The sequence below is a fragment of the Equus quagga genome, chromosome 20 (genome assembly GCF_021613505.1).
Source record: "Equus quagga isolate Etosha38 chromosome 20, UCLA_HA_Equagga_1.0, whole genome shotgun sequence".
Lineage (NCBI taxonomy): Eukaryota > Metazoa > Chordata > Mammalia > Perissodactyla > Equidae > Equus > Equus quagga.
Window position 1 is genome coordinate 6084649 of NC_060286.1, and position 23360 is coordinate 6108008.

At 44.8% G+C, this 23360-nt stretch overlaps 2 protein-coding genes across 2 annotated transcripts; both read right to left on the reverse strand.

The window, feature by feature from the left end:
- Window positions 1-391: 391 nt before the first annotated feature.
- Window positions 392-2543, reverse strand: GPR135 (G protein-coupled receptor 135). Its single transcript, XM_046647841.1, has one exon. The coding sequence runs from the start codon at window positions 2406-2408 to the stop codon at window positions 906-908; it is 1503 nt and encodes a 500-aa protein (XP_046503797.1). The 5' UTR covers window positions 2409-2543; the 3' UTR covers window positions 392-905.
- Window positions 2544-9191: 6648 nt separating this feature from the next.
- On the reverse strand, window positions 9192-23288 carry L3HYPDH (trans-L-3-hydroxyproline dehydratase). Its single transcript, XM_046647509.1, has 5 exons — window positions 22724-23288; window positions 18784-18953; window positions 16291-16413; window positions 16072-16209; window positions 9192-10141 (listed from the first exon to the last, which is right to left on the reverse strand). The coding sequence occupies exons 1-5, from the start codon at window positions 23229-23231 to the stop codon at window positions 10016-10018; spliced, it is 1065 nt and encodes a 354-aa protein (XP_046503465.1). The 5' UTR covers window positions 23232-23288; the 3' UTR covers window positions 9192-10015.
- Window positions 23289-23360: the final 72 nt, after the last annotated feature.

Sequence of the window (23360 nt, forward strand, 5' to 3'; positions counted from 1 at the left end):
TTGGCCGTGTCCAAAAATCAGCTTACCTCAAAAGACAAAGACTTTCTACTACGAAAGCTCTCTTTTTAAAAAATCTGAAAGCATTCTGCGAGTGGCATCCCAGATCGTTAGAAACAGAGCAGCCGGTTAGAGTAAGAGCAAAGCCTCAAAGCTCCCTAGGCAGATAATTTTGGGGGTAAGATGAGGGACATTTTTAAGTACAATCTTGGAATACTTTTCTAAACAACCACATTTCTTTCCATTCATACTTCTATTTGCCTTTCAGATGGCTGAGTTTTATAGCAGTAAGCCACCTTTTCAAAATCCTAAAATGTCTTTAAATGGGATATGAGTTTTAAATTTCCCACAAAGATTATTGTGGGGGAGGGGGCGGGCCACCAAGGCTTGTAAGGCCAGGAATCACCCCCTTCCAGCCTAAGCACCCACAGCACGTGTCGGAGGGGCAAGTTCTGGAAATCTGAAGTTTTGCTGAATGCTGGTGATTTAGAGGGGCTTCAAGCAATTCTCAGGGTCTCCATTCTTTCCTAAAACACTATGTACAGTGTATTTGACCAAGTACAGGTTGCATTCAAATAATTTTTGTTTGTTTGTTTCACAGTGTGATTCCAGTAATATGAGCTTTTCAGTAATTGTGATTTTTATTTTTGTCATTTTTGGCACTTACAGTTCACAATGCATGGTTGTGTGGTTTAAGATTGTTTTAATTTTTGCATCTTACAGTCCTTTTGGCACTTTTGAAGATGCAGACATTGTCCTGTATGTTGTTAGAGGAAGTGGCAAGCCTCCGCCTTTGTCTCTTTTTTAGGTGTTTGGCTTTATGAAATACACGATTCTCCGCGGAATTCGGTGTCATTAAACAAAGCGGGTGAAAATTTGCCTTCACAAGCGGGGCATTCCAACCCTTCTCAGAGGCTGGTATCCACGGCTTCGGATTTAGTCTGTTTGGCCACTGCTGTTACAGGCTCTGGCGGCCCCTCCCGGCAGAAAAGCACAACTGGATTTTTGCGAGCCCACATGGCTACGTCCCCTCCGCCCCCGCTGGCCGGGTTGGAAGAGGACATCCTGCTGCCGGCCCCAAGCCGGTTGGCATAGCGGTTTCGAAGGCGATTGCGGCTTCTGGCTTGCAGCCCCGAGCCCTGGTTGGGCAGGAAAACGTCCACATTCCTAGTCCGGTAGCCCTCTTCCCGGTTGCGCCCTAGGAGCATCGAAATGTTGGGGTTGCGGATGGCATAGATGACAGGGTTGATGGCCCCACTGGCCCAGGTCAGCCAGACAGCCACCACGTTGAGGAGCGAGGGGGCCTGCGCGGCCTGGGCCTGCCGGGCTGCGGCCAGCAGCACCAAGAAGCAGTAGGGCCCCCAGCAGCAGATGACGAAGACGATCATGACGAGCACGGTGGTGGCCGTGCGCACCTCGCTGAAGAAGCGCAGCACGCGCGCGTAGGTGGTCACGGGCCGCACGCGCACGTCCGACAGTCGCACGGTCTTGCAGATGTGGTAGTGGCAGAAGCACATGAGCAGGAAGGGCAGCAGGTAGCAGGCCACCACCAGCCCCACGCTGTAGGCCGCGCCCAGCTGCGTAGGGTCCGGGAAGGTCCGGTACAGGCAGCCGTGGAAGCTCTGCGCCGCCGGCGGCTCCCGGGGCGCGCGGAGCAGCTCCCAGGGCAGGGAGAAGCCCAGCGCCGCCAGCCAGGCGCCCGCCAGCAGCTGCAGCGCGCGGCGGCGCCCGATCTTCTCCCGGGGCGGCCGCACGATGGCGCAGTAGCGGTCCAGCGAGATGAGGGCCACGCTGAGCGTGGACACGATGCCGAAGCACGAGCTGAAGAAGCGGCTGGCGGCGCAGAAGCCGCGCCAGGGCCCCGCGGCGGCGGCGGCGGCGGGTGCCGAGCCCCCGGGCGGCGAGAAGAGGTCCAGGAAGGCGACGGGCAGGCAGAGCAGCGCCGTGAGCAGGTCCGACAGGGACAGGGACAGGATGAAGGCGTTGGTGACGGTGCGGAGCTGCCGGTGCTTCACGATCACCCCCATCACGGCGCAGTTGCCCAGACTAGACAGCAGGAAGATGAGCAGGAGGACGAGCGCCTGGGCCGCCACCGCCGCCCCATGCGACAGCAGCGGCGCCGCTTCGGGGCCCAGCGGGGGCCTCCCCGCCGCCGCCGCCGCCGCCCCCGCCCCGTGCCCTCCGGGGCCGCCGCCAGCCGGGGCGCCAACGCTGCCGGCCCCGCTCCCGTCGCTCTGGTTCCCCAGCGCCGCGGCCGCCGCGGTCGCCACGGTGCTGAAGGAGAGCACGGCCGCCGCCGGCGCCGTGGACGAAGAGCCACCAGGGCCGCCGGCCGGGGAGGGGGCGCCGGGGGCTGGGCTGCCCGGCCAGGCCGGGCTCATCGGCGGGCGGGGCGGCGGCGGCTCCTCCATCAGGCCCCGCCGCGGCGGCGGGTCTGCTCATCCCGCTCCGGGGGTGGCCGCCAGCTGCAGGGGCTCGGGCCGGGCGAGAGCGCTGCTGGCAGTCGGGCTCGCCGGAGCGGGTGGCCGTAGCCTGGGACCCCGCGAAGCCTTTGACGTGGGTTCCAGGCGTTGCCGAGGGAACCGCGTGTTTACGCAGGAGCGCGGGGCGGGACGCCCGGACAGCGCCCTCGCCTCTGCCCCAGGTCACCTAGCCCGGGGCTGCGCTTCGGGGAGGCCTCCTCCGTGACCCGCACCGGCCCCAGAGCGGGGCGGGGCTCCCGCGCAGAAAGGCCCGCCTGCCCCAGGTGCGCACGCTCGAGAGCTCGCTTGTTGGACGCAAGGGCCCTACGGGAGGCCTTTGTGGGGGGCGCTTTGCTCGCTGTGGGTGTTACTGGCATATGCAGGTAGGAAAGGAATCTAGACCCTGAAGTGAAAAATAGTCCAAATTCCGATCGCTTAAGCTTGAGGGGCAGAATAATTTAAACCAGGTGTTCGCAAACTTGAGCGTGCAACAGAGTCACCTAGGGCCTTGTTAAAACACAAGTGACTGGGCCCAACCCCGGAGTTTCAGGTCTGGGGGCCTGTCGGAGAATCTGCCTCTCTAACAAGTTCGCAGGTGGTGGTGATGTTGCTGGTCCGAGGACCACACTGAGAGCCGCTGGTGTGGGCTTGTTAAAAGGCAGATTCACTGGCCGACTCCCAGGATTACTGAGGGAGGGCCCATGAATCTAAACCCAATAGGTGATTCTGATACAGGTGCTCTGAGGAGCTGGATATGCATCTTGGAGGCAGGACGTCACCTTGTTTTCAAGGGCCAAGACCTCAGGACCATAATTGGCTCACCTATGTGTGTAGGGGGAGAAGGCTGCTGGCAGCCTTCATTAATTCTCTGGAACGTAGTGTATTTTGAGTCTAAGGTGCTGCCAGCCAGGCAGATGCAGCTCCAGGTATCCGGCTGGAATCTACTAGAACAGGAAGGGCCTGGCTGTCCAGGGAAGCTGCATCTCAAGTTTCTGGGTATGGCCTCTAATGGAGGAAAGTGTGATAAACCCTCAGGTTCTCTAAAGCAGTGGTTTGCATACCGTGGGCCCTGGACCAACAGGATCAGCATGACCTGGGAACTTGTAGACATGCAGATTCTCAGGCCCTTCCCCAAATCTACTGAATCTGAAACTCTGGGGGTGGGGCCCAGCCATATGCCCTGCAAGTGATTCTGATGCACAGTCAAGTGTGGGAAACACTGCTCTAAAGAATGACTAGTACACTCGCAGGTCTTAGAGTCAATGATATTAGTGGTTGGGTGCTTATTTCACTGAGGAAAAGCATCCTACTGGACATTTACAGCATAAATAGAAGTTCATTTAACTTAGTGATAAACTAAGCACTATAACATTTTGAGCCAGATAAATCTTTCCTGTGGGGGCTACCCTATGCATTGTGGATGGTTAGCAGCATCCCTAGGCATTGTGGGATGGTTAGCAGCATCCCTAGCCTCTACCCACGCGATGCCAGTGGTGACAATGAAAAATGTCTCCAGAGGTTGCCAAATGTCCCTGGGGGTAGGAGTGGGAAACAACCTCAGCTGAGAACCACTGAATTAAGACAAAAATATATAGTAGATTAATTTATTTAGCAAATCTTCCTCATGCTAGATTTTCAGAAACAACAAAAACAACAGAGGATTCCAGCTCAAAGAACCTTACAGTTTTAGGCAAACACAAATATATTGCAATGTCATAAGTGTTGTTAAAAAATATTGAATGAAATTCTATGGAGGTAACTAACTTTTCCTAGGGTAGCTGATGAAGATTTCTCACAAGAGCTGACATTGGACTCTCCAAAAACAGAAGAAAAGGAAGGATATTTGTTGCATGTGCAAAGTCTAAAGGTTAGCATCTAAGTACTTGACTCTCGTGTATCGGTGAGAAGTGTCTGTATTCTACGGTACAGGGTAGGGAGTGAAAGGGAAATAAATGGTAAAAGTTGATTGGGGCTCTCTCAGAGAGGACTGGCATGCTGTGTTATGGAGATTGAACTTCGTCAGGGGAAGATGGGGTAATGACATTAGCCCTTGAAGGGGTTTAAGCAAGGCAGGGTGATGATCTGGTGCGATTCAGAAAGATAAGAGTGACCTCACGCTCTCCTGGTGTTCTTCCTTGCTTGTTTGCCTCAGTGTCTTCTGCCAGGTTATCTTCTACCCGCCTTTAAATGCCAGAGTCCATCAAGGCTTAGTCCTCGCCTCCTCCGGACTTCCTCTCTCATCTCACTAACACCTGGAGCTTTGAAAACTACCTATATATTCATAACTCCAAATTATATCTCCAGCCTCAAACTATATATCTTGCTACTTGGCATTTCTTCTTGGTGTGAAAAACACCTCAAACTCAACGTAACCAAAATGGAATTCATGATCTTCCCTCCACTTTTCCTAAAAACCTTGGTCCTCAATATTTTCTGTCTCAGAAAATGGCACCATCTTCCATCTAGCTTACAAGCCAAAAACTTAGGATTCTTTCTACATAAATTCCTCTTCCTCACCACCAGCCCATGTCCAATCCGTTGAGACATCCTGGGGGTTCTACTTGTTAAATATCTTTGTATCCACTCACTTCCTCCATCACTTTGTCGTCCACCTGAATCTTAGCTCTCGCCCTCTCTTCTTTGGACTACTCCTGTCACCTCCTAACTGGTCTCCCCACATCCACCCCCTATTCCCCCCTGGAGGCAGAATGCTCTTTTAAAATAAATTCGATCATTCCATTCACTTATTTAAACTCCTCTAATGGCTTTCTCTGTTGAATTTATGATAAGGACCCCAATCCTTAATTTTTCCTACAAGGCACTGCATGAGATGACATCTGCTTCCTTTCTAGGGTCATTTGGGGCCACTTTCCTTTTTTGCTCCCCTCTAGTGACACTGGCCTTTTGTGAGTTCCTTAAACCCCCATCTTAGAGCATTTGCACTTGCTGTCCCCTCTGCCTGAGAGCTTCATTCCCTGCTTCCCCCAGTTCCCTCGAATCCCCGTGTCTGCGTGAACGTTAGTCTCTCGAGGGAAGCCTTCCTTGGCTTGTTGCACAGAACCAGTCTGTAATTGATTTTTTCTTTTTTTTAAGATTGGCACCTGAGCTAACATCTGTTGCCAATCTTCTTTTTTTTTTTTCTTTTCTTTTCTTTCTCCCTGAAGCCCCCCAGTACATAGTTGCATATTCTAGTTGTAGGTCTTTCTGGCTCTGCTATGGGGGATGCCACCTCAGCGTGGCCTGACAAGCGGTGCCGTGTTCAAGCCCAGGATCTGAACTGGCAAAACCCTGGGCCGCCAAAGCGGAGCGCGTGAACTTAACCGCTCAGGCCACAGGGCTGGCCCCTGTAATTATCTTTTTTGGTAAAGTATTGCCTGCCTCTCATTGTAGTCTCTGTGAAGACCAGGACTTTGTCTGTTTGGCTTTTTATTAGATTCTGAGCACTTAGCACTCTGGAAAACTACTAGGTACACAAAAAAAAATATTTTTTGAGTGACTGTAGGGGGAGAATCTGGCAACTGGGAGACCAGTTTAGAAAAGGGATTGTAATGGCCCAGAGGAGAAATGAAAGAGTCTGAACTAGGGCATTTACAGTGAGGAAGAGATTTTAAGGAGGTAGTCTATGGCTTAGGGTCTTTGGATATAAGCGGTACAAACAGTGAGGGCACTGTCTCATTTAATCAAAAGAATTTACTGGAAGGACAGGAGGAGTTCAAATTACAAAAAGGTAGCCTAACAGCCAGCCCCAAGAACAAGAGAAGTCAGGGCAGCTCTGTGGGTAGAGAGAGCAGAAACTAACTGGGGGTGACCTCTTTAGGGCACTATCAGAATAAGTGGCCTTCAACCATTTCTCAGACCTTTGTCATTTCTCTCAGGTCCTGGGGGAGAGAGTCTGATTGGCATAGCCCTTGCCTGGCGCTCCCAGCAAGGTTCCATGCAGGGGATGGATAGTTTCCCAAAGGAAAAGGAGAGTGTTGTTAAGAGAAGGGGAAAGGAATGATGCCAGCCAAATCCACAGACATCCCCCTCAGGAGCATCAACATATAGGATGGCAGGCTGTGAACAAGGAGCCAAGGATGAATCCCAAGTTCTTGGCTCGATGGATGGTGGTACCATTAACCAAGTGAGGGCATGCAGGAGGAGGGGCACGTTCTGGGAAGCAGATGAGTTTGGTTTGTCCACTAAGTGGTGATCTGCAGTATGGCTCTGCTTCTCAGGATTTAGAGATTTGGGAGATGTCAGCCTGTCTACAAGGGAGAAAACCACAGGCATGAGTGTGATGACTTAGGGAGAGGGTATTGAGTGAAGACAGAAAAGAACCATGGATGGAATGTGAGTAGTAGAAATTAAAATGCAGGTAGAGGGAGAAAAGCGAGGTGGGTGAGTGAAATATTTAATGAGGTATATTTGGCCAACTGGGAAATCAGCTGTCCTGTGGTTTTGGTTTTGTTTTGCTTTTCAGAAAAGAGGACAAGGTAATTGTCTCAGCCTCTTCTCAGGAAAGTTGCACTAATGATGATGTCAGTGCTCTCCTTTTCCTCCAGGTGGGGACCTAACAGGCCTTTCATGTATTTCAGAGCTCAGAGAAGTTGCCAGGTAGAGGAGACTCACCTGTTAAGCGTGGGCCCAGGCAGGTAATTAAAATAGATTGGTTAACAAGTTTTGCTAATCACACTGCAGTCCTCCTGCCAGCAGCATCAGCATCACCTGAGAGCTTGTCAGAACTGCCCCATCCCACACCCAATAAATGAGACTGCAGATTAAGATCCCCAGGTAATTCATACGCACTGCCGTAAGGAGGGATGGTATGGAACTTGCGAGTTTTGAAGGTTGAAAAGAAGGATACCCCAATTCTTATGGAGTCTAGAGGACTTGGAGCAAAAAGCATTGTGCAATTCACGTGCAGACCAGATGGATTCGGGCCCACACATTTACAGCACCTGGTGGGTACTAATGGGGACTGGGTACTAACCTATGGCCTGGAAAGACTCAGTGAGTGGCTCTGTGGCTGAACTCAGCACCAAGGGAGTGGAGGTTCCTGCTCTAAAATGCACCATACTTGCCTGCCAGGAGCAAGCAGCAGCGTCCACCATGGCTTGTATAAACCCTTGGGTGACCGTTCGATCTGGCAGTTAGGTCAAGCATGGTTTCCAATGAGTCATGAGCTGGAAACCAGATTGCAATAGTTGAATAGCAAATGGGAGGCGAGAAAATGTTCCCAGTGAGCAGAGTCAGGAATCTGGACGCTTGACTACAAAGGCAAGCAAATCAGGGTGACAGCAAGCTAGAGAGGGAAGGTGGACAAGGAATGTTTGTTTCACTTTGTTTATGATGAGCACATTTCAGTACTTAGAGGAGGAACCAGTGAGGGGAAGGAGGTTGCTTGAAAGAGTTAATTGATGAGGCAAGACCCTTACTCAGATGGGAAGGGACAGACGTGGGCAGTATTGAGAAGGGAAAATAGGGCTCTGTGACTGATTAGACATGTGGAGGCGAGAGGAGTCAATTTCCCTACTGTTTTTGACTCTAAGGGAGACGGGCTGAAGTGCAGATGGAATGAATATTATTGCAAGGATTTGGCTCTGGTTTGGATTAGAATTTAGGGAGATTTAGGCAATATTTATTTTTTAATGTTCAAGAAATCTAAGAGTTTTGTTAAGGTACCAGATCTTGGAACAAGTGCAGGAGGGAATACTGGACTCGGGGCCCGAGGTCCTAGAGTCACGGCCTCTAAGGTGACCTTGGGACAGTTATTTAACAGGTCCGACTTGCGTTTCCCTCAGATACATATATAAATGGGGTAAAAACTCCGCATGCTGTTGGCAGGGCAGGGTGTGCAGTGGCTACGGGGGTGCGCTGTCTCTAGAGAATTTTAAAACAATAATAAAACCGACTAAAAGTCAGTCTGCTTTTTCTTCTCACCACGTGCTGACAATTCTAAAGAACGTTAGTGATAAAATCTCCCCACTCTTGGTCGCCATGGGAGAATAACACCCATTTCATGGTGTATGTCATTAAAGTGGAGGAGATGTGTGTGGCAGTTAGAAAATGCTATAAAATGTAACTTTTAAACAATGTATGTATCTTTTTTTCAAATTGATGTCACGTGAAATTTGAAGAGAAAATAGTGGTTCTGTTTTTGTTTTTTTTTAAAAAAAGTACAGCACATCTCCCTAATCTGTAGGAATCTTCCTGGTCATATTGACTTAGTGTCATTTTTTGTAAGTCTGGCTAGGGGTTTGTCAATTTTGTTTATCTTCTCAAAGAACGAGCTCTTTGTTTCACTGGTCCTTTCCACTGTGTTTGTTTCCATCGCATTTATTTCTGCTCTGATTTTTATTATTTGCCTCCTTCTGCTGACTTTGGGCTTATGTTCTTCTTTTCCTAATTCAGTTAGGTGTAGTTTGAGATTCCTTATTTGGGGATTTTTCGTGTTTGTTAGGAATAATGTCATTTTTTGGAAGTAAGTGATTTCTTTACCACAAAATTTCATAGAAAATGAGTGGAAAACATCTTCACTGTTTTTGTGTAATAAGGAAATCAAGCACATTAACTTTATAGCCCTCACATTGGTCAGGTAATTCAGTCCCAGACCTAACACCTGGGTCTATACAGACTTGCTGGATGACAAAGCCAGTTCAAATGAATTAATTACTTCAGTTTCTGTATGCTGAGAAAAAAATACTATTACGTACCTCACAAAAGAGTCTACTGAATATTGAGAGCACCACATGTGGAATAATTTTTTAATACTTCATTTTATAATGACTGATAATGATCAAATTTTATTTTTAACAGGCTCACAGACAATTAACTAGCAAGAATGTCAACAGTTAACATTTCTTTTATGTTTTAAATCTACCTGGCATGTAGCTGGGAGAGGATGAGACTCACCCCACGGTAGTGATTCATTGACTGATATTTACTGTGTACCTGTATTTCAATAATGCAATAAACAATCTCTATTGTAACAGCCTTAAAGACATAGCAAAAGTCTAATGATTAGTTGGTGTTCTCATGTCAGTTTATCAGGCTTCAGTTACCTGGGTGTAGGATCTGGGCTGTGCACCACAGAGAGCATCCCAGCAGCATCTAGAACAACATTGACCCAAAGAAGCTGACCCGCCCCCACTCTCTTCCACGCTATACTCACTAAGGGTAGAGTACCTTATAATAATCTGTCTACCTTACATGCTGCTCAGAGAAGACGCCATTATTTTGCTCGAACCTGGAAGACTAAAGTAATGAACTTCTTGTGAGGGCTACAATTCAAGATATTATTCAAGCATTTGAACAATATTCAAGCAATCTTTAACATATTTTAGTAATTACCATAGAGTATTATTTTAAAAGAATGAACTTTTGGCATTTTGTTTGCTACATATACCAATACACATGTGCAAATATGAGGTATAATGACATTTAGCCACAGCATACTATTTTAAAAAGAATGGAAGTTGGCTTACATTTAGAATTTGGATAGCTTTCCACATAATTCAGAGAAAAATTAATTACAATTATTGCTTTAAGAAGGAAGCCTTTAAAAGCCATAGGAGTCACTTGAGAAGAAATCCATCCTTCAGTGAGTCATCGTCTTCGATTGTAAAACTTGCTGTACCTGTGTAGTGGGCTTGTCCAGATACTTCCACTATAACAGCTTTAAAATCACCACATTTTGCTTCCTGAAAAAAGAAGATGAAAGGAGTATAATATCAAAATACTTCACTCTTGTTGTATGTGGCCTAAAAGCTGTATTCTTGATTTTTATCATTTTATTATTGTTGTTTATTGTGGTAACATTGGTTTATAACATTATATAAATTTCAGGTGTACATCATTACATTTCAGTTTCTGTGTAGATTACATCATGTTCACCACCCAAAGACTAATTACCATCCATCACCACACATTTGTGCCTAATCACCCCTTTTACCCTCCTGCCTCCCAGCTTCCCCTCTGGTAACCACCAGTCCAATCTCTGTTTTTATGTGTTGTTGTTTTTATCTTCTACTTATGAGTGAGATCATATGGTATTTGACTTTCTCCCTCTGACTTATGTCTCTTAGCATAATACCCTAAAGGTCCATCCATGTTGTCACAAATGGCTGGATTTCATCATTTCTCATGGCTGAGTAGTATTCCATTGTGTATATATATATATATATATATATACACACAATATATACATCTTCTTTATCCATTCGTCCCTTGATGGGCACCTAGGTTGCTTCCAAGTCTTGGCTATTGTGAATAGTGCTGCAGTGAATATAGAGGTGCATGTATCTTTATGCATTTGTGTTTTCATGTTCTTTGGATAAGTACCCAGCAGTGGAATAGCTGGATCCTATGGTAGTTCCCCTCAACTTTTTGAGGAATCTCCATACTGTTTTTCATAGTGGCTGCACCAGTTTGCACTGCCACCAGCAGTGTAGAGAGTTCCCTTTTCTCTGCATCCTCTCCAACACTTATTATTTCCTGTCTTGTTAATTATAGCCATTCTGACAGGCATGAGGTGATATCTCATTGTAGGTTTGATTTACATTTGCCTGATAATTAGTGATGTTGAACATCTTTTCATGTGCCTGATCCGTATATCTTCTTTGGAGAAATGTCTGTTCAGATCTTTTGCCCATTTTTTAATTAGGTTGTTGGTTTTTTTATTGGGAAGTATGAGTTATTTAGATATTTCAGATATTAACCCCTTATCTGATATATGCTTTACAAATATCTTCTCCCAATTGTTAGGTTGTCTTTTCATTTTGTTGATTGTTCCCTTTGCTGTGCAGAAGCTTTTTAGTTTGATGTAGTCCCATTTGTTTACTTTTTCTATTGTTTCTCTTGTTTAGTCAGACATGGTACTTGCAAATATGCTGCTAAGACTGATGTTGAAGACTGTACTTTTCTTCTAGAAGTTTCTTGGTTTCAGATCTTACATTCAAGTCTTTAATTCTTTTTGAGTTTATTTTTGTGAATGGGGTAAGAGAATGGTCTACTTTCATTCTTTTGCACATGGCTGTCCAGTTTTCCCAACACCATTTATCGACGAGACTTTCCTTTCTCTATTGTATGTTCTTGGCTCCTGTGTGGAAAATTAGCTGTCCAAAGATGTGTGGGTTTATTTCTGGGCTCTCGATTTTGATGCATTGATCTGTGTGTCTGTTTTTGTGCCAGTGCCATGCTGTTTTGATTGCTATAGCTTTGTAGTATATTTTGAAATCAGGGAGTGTGACACCTCCAGCTTTGTTCTTTTTCCTCAGGATTGCTTTGGCTATTTGGGGCCTTTTGTTTTTCTGTACAAATTTTATGATCCTTTGTTCTATTTCTGTGAAAAATGTCATTGGAACTTTGAAAGGGATTGCACTGCTTTAGGAAGTATGCACATTTTAACTATGTTAATTCTTCCAATCCCAGAACACAGAATATCTTCCCATTTCTTTGTGTCTTCTTCAATTCCTTTCAACAATGTTTTATAGTTTCCAGCGTCTTTCACCTCTTTGTCAAGTTTATTCTTGGCTATCTTATTGTTTTTGTTGCAATTGTAAATGGGATGGTATTCTTAATTTCTCTTTCTGCTACTTTGTTGTTAGTGTATAGAAATGCAACTGACTTTTGTGTATTGATTTTGTATCCTGCAACTTTACTGTAAACATTTATTATTTCTAACAGATTTTTGGTGGATTCTTTAGGGGTTTCTATATATAAAATCATGTCATCTGCAAATAGTGACAGTTTCACTTCTTCCTTTCCATGTTTAATCCCTTTTATTTCTTTTTCTTGCCTGACTGCTCTGGCTAGGACTTCCAATACTATGTTAAATAAGAGTGGTGAAAGTGAGCATCCTTGTCTGGTTCCTGTTCTTAGAGGGATAGCTTTCAGTTTTTCTACATTGAAAATGATATTAGCTTTATGTTTGTCATATATAGGCTTTATTATGTTGAGGTATTTTCCTTCTATCCCCATTTTATTTTGAGTTTTTCCCATAAATGGATGTTGTATCTTCTCAAATGCTTTCTCTGCATCTATTGAGATGATCATGAGGTTTTTATTCTTCATTTTGTTAATGTGGTGTATCACGTTGATTGATTTGAAGATGTTGAACCATCCCTGCATTCCTGGAATAAATCCCACTTGATCATGGTGTATGATCTTTTTAATGTATTGTTGTATTTGATTTGCTAGTATTTGTTGAGGATTTTTGCATCCAATGTTCATCAGTGATATTGGCCTGTAATTTTCGTATTTTGTGTTGTTCTTGTCTGGTTTTGGTATCAGGGTGATGTTGGCTTCGTAGAATGAGTTAGGAAGCTTTGCCTCATCTTCAATTTTTTGGAAGAGTTGGAGAAGGATAGGTATTAAGTCTCCTTTGAATGTTTGGTAGAATTCACCAGGGAAGCTGTCTGGTCCTGGACATTTACTTTTGGGGAGGTTTTTGATTACTGTTTCGATCTCCTTACTGATGATTGCTCTATTCAAATTCTCTATTTCTTCTTGATCCAGTTTTGGAAGGTTGCATGATCGTAAGAATTTATCCATTTCTTCTAGATTATCCAATTTGTTGCTTTATAGCTTTTCATAGTATTCTCTTATAAGCTTTTGTATTTGAGCTGTCTTTTGTAATTTCTCCTCTTTCATTTCTGACTTATCTCTTTCATTTCTGAGCCTTCTCTCTTTTTTTCTTGGTGAGTCTAATTAAAGGTTTGTCAATTTTGTTTATCTGTTCAAAGAACCAGCTCTTAGTTTCATTGATTTTTTTTTTCTTTTTAGTCTTTGTTTCATTTACTTCTGCTCTGATTTTTATTATTTCCTCCCTTCTACTCATTTTGGGCTTTGTTTATTCTTCTTTTTCCAGTTCTTTTAGGTGTACTGTTGGATTGTTTATTGAGATTTTTCTTGTTTGTTGAGGTAGGCCTGTATTGCTATAAACTTCCCTCTTGGAACTGCTTTTGCTGTATCCCATAAATTTTGGCATGTTATACTTTCATTTTCATTTGTCTCCAGGTATTTTTTGATCTCTCCTTTGATTTCTTCATTTACCCAGTATTTGTTCAGTAGCATTTTATTTAATCTCCACATATTTTTTATTATTTTAAAGAAAACCCAAGAGTTAATCCTTTAGACAATGGAAGGTTTTTAAGGAGAGTGACCTTATCAGATTTGGGTTTTAGATAAGCTTAGCTGCAAAGTAGGGGGCAAATTGAAGAGGAGAAAGACTAGACACCCAGAGACCCATTGAGAGGAAACTTTAATTCATTGATTGAATCTGGAGTCACTAGCATAGTTTATAGTGAGGATGGAGAAGAACAAAATATAGAGACAGAACTGGAGAAGTGACAGACTTGGGAATTGATGTGTGTGGGAGGCGAGGAATAGGAATAAGTTAGATGTGACCATAGTTTCTAGTTTGGAAGGGAAGCTTGTGCTACCATTAACCAAGATGGGGAATGAGACAGGAGAACACTTTTAGGAAGGAAGGAAGAACTCTTTAACAACTTGAGTTTGAGATATCTCTAGGATGATCATTTCGAGATGAGTTTAGTGGACAGTTGGGAATATAAGTAGGGTCAGGAGAGAGGCACAGGCTGGCATGTAGGGATGAAGGTTTGGGAGTCATCAGCAGCAGGTGGTTGGACATGAAGCTTTACAAGTGGGTGAAATTGCCCAGTGGCATCAAATTGCAGATGAGATGAGAAGGAAGCTAAGGGGAAACTTCTGGGGACCCTTAGATGGAAGGACAGGGAAAGGAAGTCAGGCTGGGAAAGAGATGGAGAAGATACCATCAGAGAGCCCGGGAGAGCCCAGACAGAGGGAAGGAGTTCAATGCCAGGGAAGATGTTCTGGCAAGTACGATTAGTAACTATAAAAGAAATAACTTCATATCTTAACTACAGAGTACCTTTTTATTTTCTAATTTTTAAAAATGAGAATAACTCAAGCTTAAGGTAAAATGTCAATTATTAGGTTAGGGTACAGTAGTTTTACTATCTTATTATAAAGCTGCTATAATATAAATCTTCGTTGAAAACTTGCTTTGTCTAATAGCAATATAGTAGTGCTTAACAGCCTAAGGAGGTCTGCTTGGAGAGACCCTCGTTCATGGCCTGGCTCCGTGACTCACCAACTGTTTGACCTCTTGTAAATTACCTAAACTCTCTAATGCTCCATGTTATCATCTGTAAAAAAAAAAAAAAAAGGATAATAACAGTACTAACCTCCTAGGAGTACTATGAGGATTAAATGAGATGGTGTGTGTGGAGTGCTCAGCTTGGAAACTGACACATGGTGACGCAGCCAACAAATGTTGTAGATGATTGTATTACCTTCAATCTCAGACTCCAGGACAGCGTATTCCAAATTTTTGCAAATAACAGAGATGGTTTGGTATCTCATAAGGTCACTGTATTATATAGGAATCCCTAACTTTAAAAAACTTCAATTTTTAGGAAAACCAAACTTTAAAAACAGCTATGTTAGGATATAAAAATCTTTATTACGATAGAATGTTTGCTATGTTAAAGAGTTCTTTATGAGTAGATTCATTTGCTAAATGTAAACTGGTCATCTTGTAGTAGATTTTATTTACTATTGTGAGTAGATTCATTAATTAGCTCTGTTAGCATGTTTAAAATTTGATTCTATTAAAAAAATCCTTTCCACAACTTTTCACATCCTATTGTATAAAATAAAACACTCCAATAAAATACAAACAAAATCCAAACCCTAAGGGCCAGCCTGGTGGTGCAGCGGTTAAGCTTGCACATTCTGCTTTGGCAGACTGGGGTTCGCTGGTTCAGATCCCAGGTGTGGACCTACACACCACTTATCAAGCCATGCTGTGGCAGGTGCACCACATATAAAGTAGAGGAAGATGGGCACAGATGTTAGCTCAGGGCCAGTCTTCCTCAGCAAAAAGAGGAGGATTGGCAGTGGATGTTAGCTCAGGGTTAACCTTCCTAAAAAAAAAAAAAAAAAAAAATCCAAACCCTAATTTAGTGGTTCTCAAACGTTTTGGTGTCAGGACTGCTTTATACCTTAAGATCAGAGGACTTCAAAGAGGTTTTGTTTACATAGGTTATATCTATCAATATTTACTATATTAGGAGTTAAAGATATTTGTTAATTCATTTGAAAAATAGTAAATCCTGTTACATGTTAACATAAACAACATATTTTTGTGAAAATAACTGTATTTGCCAAAACAAAAACATTTAATGAGAAAAATGGCATTGTCTTAGGCTTGTGCAAACTCTTTAATGTCTGATTTTACAGCCGACGGCTAGATTCTCCTCTGCTTCTGCTTCCCGTCAGCTGGGATGGCACACGTCACGTGGCCTCCAGAGTACTGGATGCTCGTGAGAGAATGAAAGTGAAAAGCCAATGATGTCTTAGTATTATTATGAATATAGTTTTGACCTTGTGGACCGGTGGAAAGGACCCTGGAGACCTCCAGGGCTTCCCAAACCACACTTTGAGAACCAGTATCCTAGTTGAACACAAGTTTTACAGGCCTGCTTTAAAAGTCTCTTCTGAGAGCTGAGTGAAGAAACTTACCTAATACCCAACTTAGGCTCAAAAGTAACACATTTACAGATGAGAAGCTAAGCATGTCACTCACCCTCACAGCCTTCCCTGTGAAGACTGAGCCAGTTGCACTGCTTTTGAAGGCTCTGGTCTGGTTCAGTTCCAGAAGCCCTTTGTGATACTGGAGGGCAATTCGGGCTGTCACTCCTGAGCCAGTAGGACTTCTGTCAACCTGTGGAAGAATAAATGAAGGTTCCCACTGTTCTGCTTCCATATTACCTGGCTTTGGTGCCAAACACTGCAGGTTTAATACCTGTGCATCTGCAAACACACAGATGTTGGTGGTTGGTTCCTCACTGTGAGCGTCTCTTCCATCTGTTAGTATAGTTCCGTACAGAAAGGCAAGGTCTGCACTTTCAGGATGATGAATTTTAAACTGCCGATAACAAAAATTATCACCCACATGTGAAATAAATATTTTGATTCAAATAATGTAGCTGGGGCACTCTTAGACATAACCTTTCAATCTTTATCATTTTTAAAATACCTTTTAGGTCAAGGCACTAAATACTAGAAATGAAGTCTTTGTCTAGATAAATATAGTTTTATTGGAAGTTATGATTCTTATCATACTTTGAGTCCTTTCTGAGGAAGTTGCCCTGCACATACGTAGCCTCTGCTAAAGGAAGAGCTCTCTTTTATACACACAGCCCCCAAACACACATCCTTTGAAACACTGACCCCAGGATGGTCAGTCCACAGGCCGGTAGTAGCTGCTCAAACAGGAGGAGCTAAGGCAGTCGTATCCACAGTCTCAGGAGCTTGAAGGAGATAATGTGGAAGAATCAAGCAATGAGTTTCTAGAGCTGAAGTTAATACCATTGATAGAGAAGGGAGTGTGAGAGGCCATGAGCAAGCAAAAGTTATAACGATGCAGAAGCTATTAGGTGAGAGAAACGATTGGGTTAAAAAAACCCATCTATTGCAAGGATGAAGTCAGTTGGTACCATGAAAAGCAGCAGATACACACAGAGAGAAGCAGGCACTGGCTGGGTAGCCAAGTCACGTTAGCGGGAAAGTGGGTCAGGCCCAAATGTGCCGTGCTTCCTGTTCTTCTCTAGAGCTCTGGCTCTTGAGCTTTTCCCGGATTTCTGTAACATCTTAGAGTTTTTCTGAGACTACTAACATCTTACTTTCATGTGTATCCTCATAGTTAACACATTCCACTACCACTTACCTGTCATTTAAAGCAGCTGAATAAATTTGAATTCTTAAAATACAAAGAGCTCATCTATAACCGAGTGAATGAGGCCTGCACACTGGATCTTTGTTCTCCGTCCGCTTACAGTCCCTTTGCCCACCTCCCCTGTAGCACGGTGACAACATCGCACTGATCACAGGTATGCTTCCCCAACTAGACTGAGCTCCCTGAAGGGCGCCTTTGTTCTTCCTTTGTCTCCAGCAATTAGCATGGTGTCTGACACACAATAAATTCTTTGTTAAAAGAGTGAATGAAGGTGAACTGATGTTTATTAATGTCAGCCCCCAAAATAGCCTTTCCCTCCATCCAAAGCAACAGTAGGAATGGTCAGCAATGCCCAAAGTAGTTCTATGGCCTGACTCATCCCTGATAGAACTTTTTCTCAGAATCCCTCTTCCCTCCAAGTCTGCCCTTTGCCACCTTGGGGAGAAGTTCAAGCTTTAATGAGTTCAGAATTACTCCTTATTAGGAAAACTATTCCTTTTCCTCTTTATTTCATTAAAAATAAGGTGAAATTATTTTATGCCAAATTGTTAACTCAAACTATTAGCTGTTTGCCTAATGGAACAGAAAATTACTATCAATTCAGAGCTTCAGAAGTTACTATGATAAAATAATTCTGCATATTGGTATTGACAGTCCTGGAAAAATGAGAATTTAGATCAAGGATATAGTATATATTCTCATTTTATTAAGTTATAAATTATGTGAAAGCCTCAGGTATGTTAAATAGGCCTATAAATAATTATTAGTACAAGTAGATTAGACACTATCTTTAACAAGCTCTTTTTTACTTAGAATAATTAAATTCTCATATGCTAAAACATTCAAATACCTCATATGAGCTTTATTTATAGGTTCCAATTTCAAGGTAAAATGGCAGACTTGTGCTAGAAATGAAAGAATATTCTAGATTTGTTTAATTATCTAAACCGATTTTATCGGAATGGTTTTCCCATGCCAAAATCACTCATTATGAATTTATCTTCTCGTGAAATAAGAGTAATTAGATATAATGAAATCTATTTTGTAAGCTATATTTTACATTCATTATTTTTGCAGAATGACCACATATAGCAAAGGATATGCATTTCAAATTAGTAGAATACTGTATGATACATTTACTATATGTTTAAATAACCACAAATTATATTATGTACATATGTATTAAAGTTAATAATAGTTACCATTTATTGAACATTTATTACAGGCTAGGTGCTATTCTGAGTCCTTTATACGTATTGACTTATTTCATTCTTATAACACCCTATGAAGCAGGTATTTCATAATTTCCATTTTACAGATAGGAAAACTGGGTACATGGAGGTTATGTAACATGTTTAAGGTTACGAAAGTCACAAGTGGCAAAGCTAGAACTCCTAGGGAGTCTTGCTCTGGAGACTAAGATTCAAACCAGTACCCTATTCTTAGTACTGCTAATAATTTAAATATATAGATGTGTAATTTTCCATATAGACGTGTAATTTAGATTCCCCCCATGCCGCCGAGGGGGGCATTTGTTATGATGGCAGCAGCTGTACTGACCTGAGCTTTCACTGCCCCTGTCACTGCAGTCGCTGCATCCACAAGGTCCCTTGTCTTTGCAGAACAAACATCGAGCCCTAACTTTTCAGCACTCACAAAAGCATAAAATGCACCACCATATGCAATGTCCACCACCACCTTTCCATGACCAGGAACATCCACCAGGAGATCTAAAAAAGATATGTTTGAAAATCAATTTGTTTTTAGTGTTTTAGCAATAAAATTCACAGCATTTTTATTTATTTTCTTTGACAGCAATTTCTATTGAGCATCTTTTTTTTTCTGGAAAAGATTCCCCCTGAGCTAACATCTGTTGCCAATCTTCCTCTCTCTTTTTTCCCCCTCCCCAAAGCCAAAGTACATAGTTGTATATTCTAGTTGTAAGTGCCTCTAGTTCTTCTATGTGACTATGTGAGCCACCACCACAGCTTGGCTACTGACAGACGAGTGGTGTGCTTCACTGGCCAGGAACTGAACCCAGGCTGCTGAAGCAGAGCGTGCCGAACTTTAACCACTAGGCGATTAGGGTTGGCTCTACAGCATTTTTAATATGTGTATTTGGTGGCTGGGGTGGGGGAGGGAGGGGGGATGCAGCTTCTTTCTATCATAAGAAGGAATTAAACAAAAAACCCATTTTCAGGATGAGTAAGCATTAGGTAAATAATGGTAGACCTTTAGCTAAGTGCATCTTTCTATTTTTTATTTGATGTTTGCATATGTTATACAACATTTGAATGCCATGTTTTCCCCAAATTACACATACATGTTTGTTCACTATCCTGAGGATCTTTTCTAGGAAACATAATAGAGGCAGAGAGAAAGGGAAAGCCCTGGGACATCAACATGTGAAACTGCGAAGGAGAATGCAGGCCCCCTGCTGTGCTAAGAGGGATGGTTTACATAGTGAAAATTTTGGATCCTATGCACAAATTGGTTTTCTTCAGCTGTAATGTCAAAACAAATGGAAGAAAAAGAGAAATTTTTCTATATAAGTTCTACACAAATACTTACTCATCTATATATGTTCATCTCATTAAAGTACCCTGCAGGCGCATACTCGGAATAAAGCCACGGTAGCACCGCTGACCGCTACAGTATCATTTTGTATCAGTGTTTTTATTTGAGTATTTCAAATCCCCAACATACCCAAAGTTTCACCTGAAGGTCACTTGTTTGAAATCTTGAATTTGTATTTCCCAAGGAATGGGGCTGGATGATATTTTGGGATGTTAAAACTGTTTTACGCCTTCTCACATTTCTTCTCTTCCTCCTCCCAGATTCAGGTGGCATATGGCAGGGGACAGAGAAGGCCTTTGTTTTTGTTTTATGGAAACCTAAGACAGCAGGGGAAAGAGACTTGTTGGCAAAGGAGTGTCCTGAAGGGAGACTGTTTCTCCTGGTCGGTCGAGAAATTTCCTCTGGACTGAGAAGAGGCTGAAGGTCCAGAGTGCAGACCTGTGCTGACTTCCCCACAGCACGGGGTGGGGGAGGCTCTGGGCTGTGATGAGACAGCAACCGGGAGGGGGACGCAGGGGGCGGGGCAGAGGCCACAGGGACTGGGGCAGACGATGCTTCGCTGGTTAACTGTGCAAGCTGAGGACCAAAGGCCCTCCTCTGCAAGGCCGTGGCACTTTTAAGAAACTTTGTTCACGCATATATGAGAAAAGGGGACAGCATGTGGAGGGATGCGGCAGAGTCAACCAACAGGGCAGAGCGGGGTCTCAAATTCAGAAATTAAGTTGTGAAAAATAAAATATTTCCTGTATTCCTGAGTTTGCACCCTGAGTCTGACAAAGATCCAGTACGCTATCAGTTACAGGGGGTCCACAGGGCCCTTTTAACATGTGACGTGTCAATCAAAAGAGTGAAACACGCCTGTGGAGCTTAACAGCAAAAGTGAATCAAAAACGTCTTTATCTTGATGCTGGTACAACATGAAAAGCAGGTTTAGTGAAAGAACAAGGAAGTAGATGGAAATCAGGGACCCCTGGAGTGCAGAAAGGTAAGTTAAGTGTGGCTTTGGTGTCCTCACGTGCAAAGTGAAATTGCTATTTCCCCCAAAAGGATTATTTTGAGAATTCCCTGTGATCATGTGTGGGGCCATCTTGGCACAGATTAGGAACACAATATATGTTAGTATTAAAGCCAAAGTTTAATTTCCAGTGGCAATAGAGATCTTAGGAGGACCAGGTATTTACATTTGCCAATCAGCACGGTCTTCTCCGAATTTCACTTATTTACTCATTCCACAAATATTCGTTGCCTGCCTACTGTTCTAGCCCGTGAACACAGGCAACAGCCCTCGGATGGAGGGCTTCAGCTGATGGAGCGAAGGTGACCTCTGCAGTCCTCTGAGCGGGGTGCTGCTGTCATCCTCATTCTACCGTGACACTGAGCATGGACTCCCTTTCACCAGGTCACCGAGATGGGGAGGGGCAGAGCAGTGGTTTTGAACACTATCAGTCCGCCTTTCATGCATTTTTCAAAGTAAAGGATTTAGGATTTCGTCTTCTTCATGACTCAAAGTGACCGTGAACGCCCACGGATTACTCACAGTCACACAGTGGGGCCCTCAGGAACTACTGTGCCCGCGGGGCTGGCTGCCCGTGCCCTAACCAAGCCTGGACCAGGAGGTAGTGGGTGAACTTGCTGCCAGCTGCCATTTCCTACAAAATCTAGAGAGTTTCTACTCTGCTGCTGGGGTGGCCGAGGGGGAAACTGGGTAGCAAGACTAGGTAAACGGTTGAGGCTGCTTAGGTGCAATCCTAAACAGGAACTCCTGTCTCCCTCAAGCGTCCTCCAATCCGGCGTGACGCCCTTCGCTCCTAAAGGGGAAAAAGGCGTCAGTTTCGCAGGGGCATTCTTCATCCGCGCGTGCGTCAGCTGCCCGAGGTGGCTCTCAGGATCTCCGACGCCTGGGCTATCGCTGCGTCATTCATAAGCAGGCTAATCTGAAACCTGAATCCTGGAGAAGGATCAAGATCAAACTAACAAAATCATTGATTGGCTTGAAGACCTCCAAGAAAAGGGTGATAACCCTATTCCTGGCTTGACTAAATGAGCGCCCAGCTCACACCCAGTCAGACCCCTAAAGCGTCCCGACAGAAATCAGCCCTTTGGAGGGCTCTCCCTCTTCGTAAGGATTATAGTTATAGACACCCCATTTGACAGGACGTACACGCTCTGTACTAGGGAACCCACTGCAACCGTTTAAAGGCTCTGCACTTTCAAAGGTCTAGAGAACTCTAGCAACTCCATATGTTCTGCAGCCTTTCTAGGGATATATTTTCTAAAATTCTACGTACCTTCATACTCTCATTTAATCCTCACAAAACCAATGAGAGAACAAAGAAACAGGCACAGAGAGGTTAAGTAATTTGATTACGGTTGCAGTGCTTTAGGGGGTTGTCAGGATTCGAACGCAGGCAATGTCTGTTCCTGTTATTAAAGAATAAGAGCAGCAACATCCGTATCTTCACAATTTATAAATTGATTCATTTATTCATTCTCATTTAATTCTTTCCCCAAAAGTGGAGAAGACACTTTTTACGCATAAGTTTTAGTAACCCTTCGGGTCAATAAAGCGTCTAGAGAGCGTATTCTCAGCCAGCCGGGAACTACAGTTCACTGGCTGTTCTTTGCTCTTGCCTTGACCCCAGCGAACTTTGCTTTGTCCAACCGCCAGAGCTCTAGGACAGCCTGACAGCGGGAAGGAGGCGCTGAGTAAGGGAAACCCGGAGCTCTGTACTCCTCCCGGAGAGCTCTGCGGGATAATTGCATTTCAGGCACCGCCCAAATCCGCATGGCTAGAACGCTAAGGCACGTTTGCACTGCTCTAGAATTAAGTGCAAAGGCTTGTAGGGCGGGTCAGTCGCGCCGCGAGGGCACAGCCCGCAGAGAGCGCGGTGAGCTGCGTGGGAGGTTACCTGCAGCCGGTTACCTGTGGCCAGCGCGAAGGCCGGGACGCTGTGGAAGCGCACCGGGCCGCGGCTGCGGCCGCCCTCGCACTGCACGAAGGCGGCCACCAGCCCGCACGGGCAGTGGATGTTGACGCGGGCCTCGCGGACCCCGGCCGGCGGCGCGGGCACCAGCCCGAAGTCGAGCGCGAAGCGCCCCAGCGCCAGCACCCCGTGGCCGCACATGGAGCTGTAGCCCTCGTTGTGCAGGAACAGGACGCCCAGGTGCGCGTCGGGCAGCTCGCTGGGCACCAGCACGGCCCCGTACATGTCCCGGTGGCCCCGGGGCTCGAGCAGGAGACGCCGCCGCACGTGGTCCAGGTGTTCGCGCATGTAGCGCCGCTTGGCCAGCAGCGTGGGGCCGACCACCTCGGGACAGCCCGCCAGCACGACGCGCAGCGGCTCACCGCCCGTGTGCATGTCCACTACCGCCAGCGGCGGAGTGCGCGGGTCGTGCGGGGGCAGCCGGGGCACTGCCAGCGAGCTCTCCATCGTCCGCGTCCGGGAACCGGCCACCGACCCGCCGCCGCCTCCGCGCGGGCAGGGCTGGCGGCGCGGCCCCCTCGGGGGCGGGGCCTCGGAACCCAGGCCCGGAAGCGCGGGTCGGGGGCGGGGCTTCGG

Bases quoted from the DNA above. Each gene is read 5' to 3' on its own strand.
- L3HYPDH (XM_046647509.1), bottom strand. From the start codon at position 23,231: ATGGAGAGCTCGCTGGCAGTGCCCCGGCTGCCCCCGCACGACCCGCGC. The intron at 18,954-22,723 runs GTAACCGGCTGC...TATCTTTTTTAG, and splicing joins GGCCTTCGCGCTGGCCACAG to ATCTCCTGGTGGATGTTCCT. The intron at 16,414-18,783 runs GTCAGTACAGCT...TGTTATCGGCAG, and splicing joins CAGGGGCAGTGAAAGCTCAG to TTTAAAATTCATCATCCTGA.
- GPR135 (XM_046647841.1), bottom strand. From the start codon at position 2,408: ATGGAGGAGCCGCCGCCGCCCCGCCCGCCGATGAGCCCGGCCTGGCCG.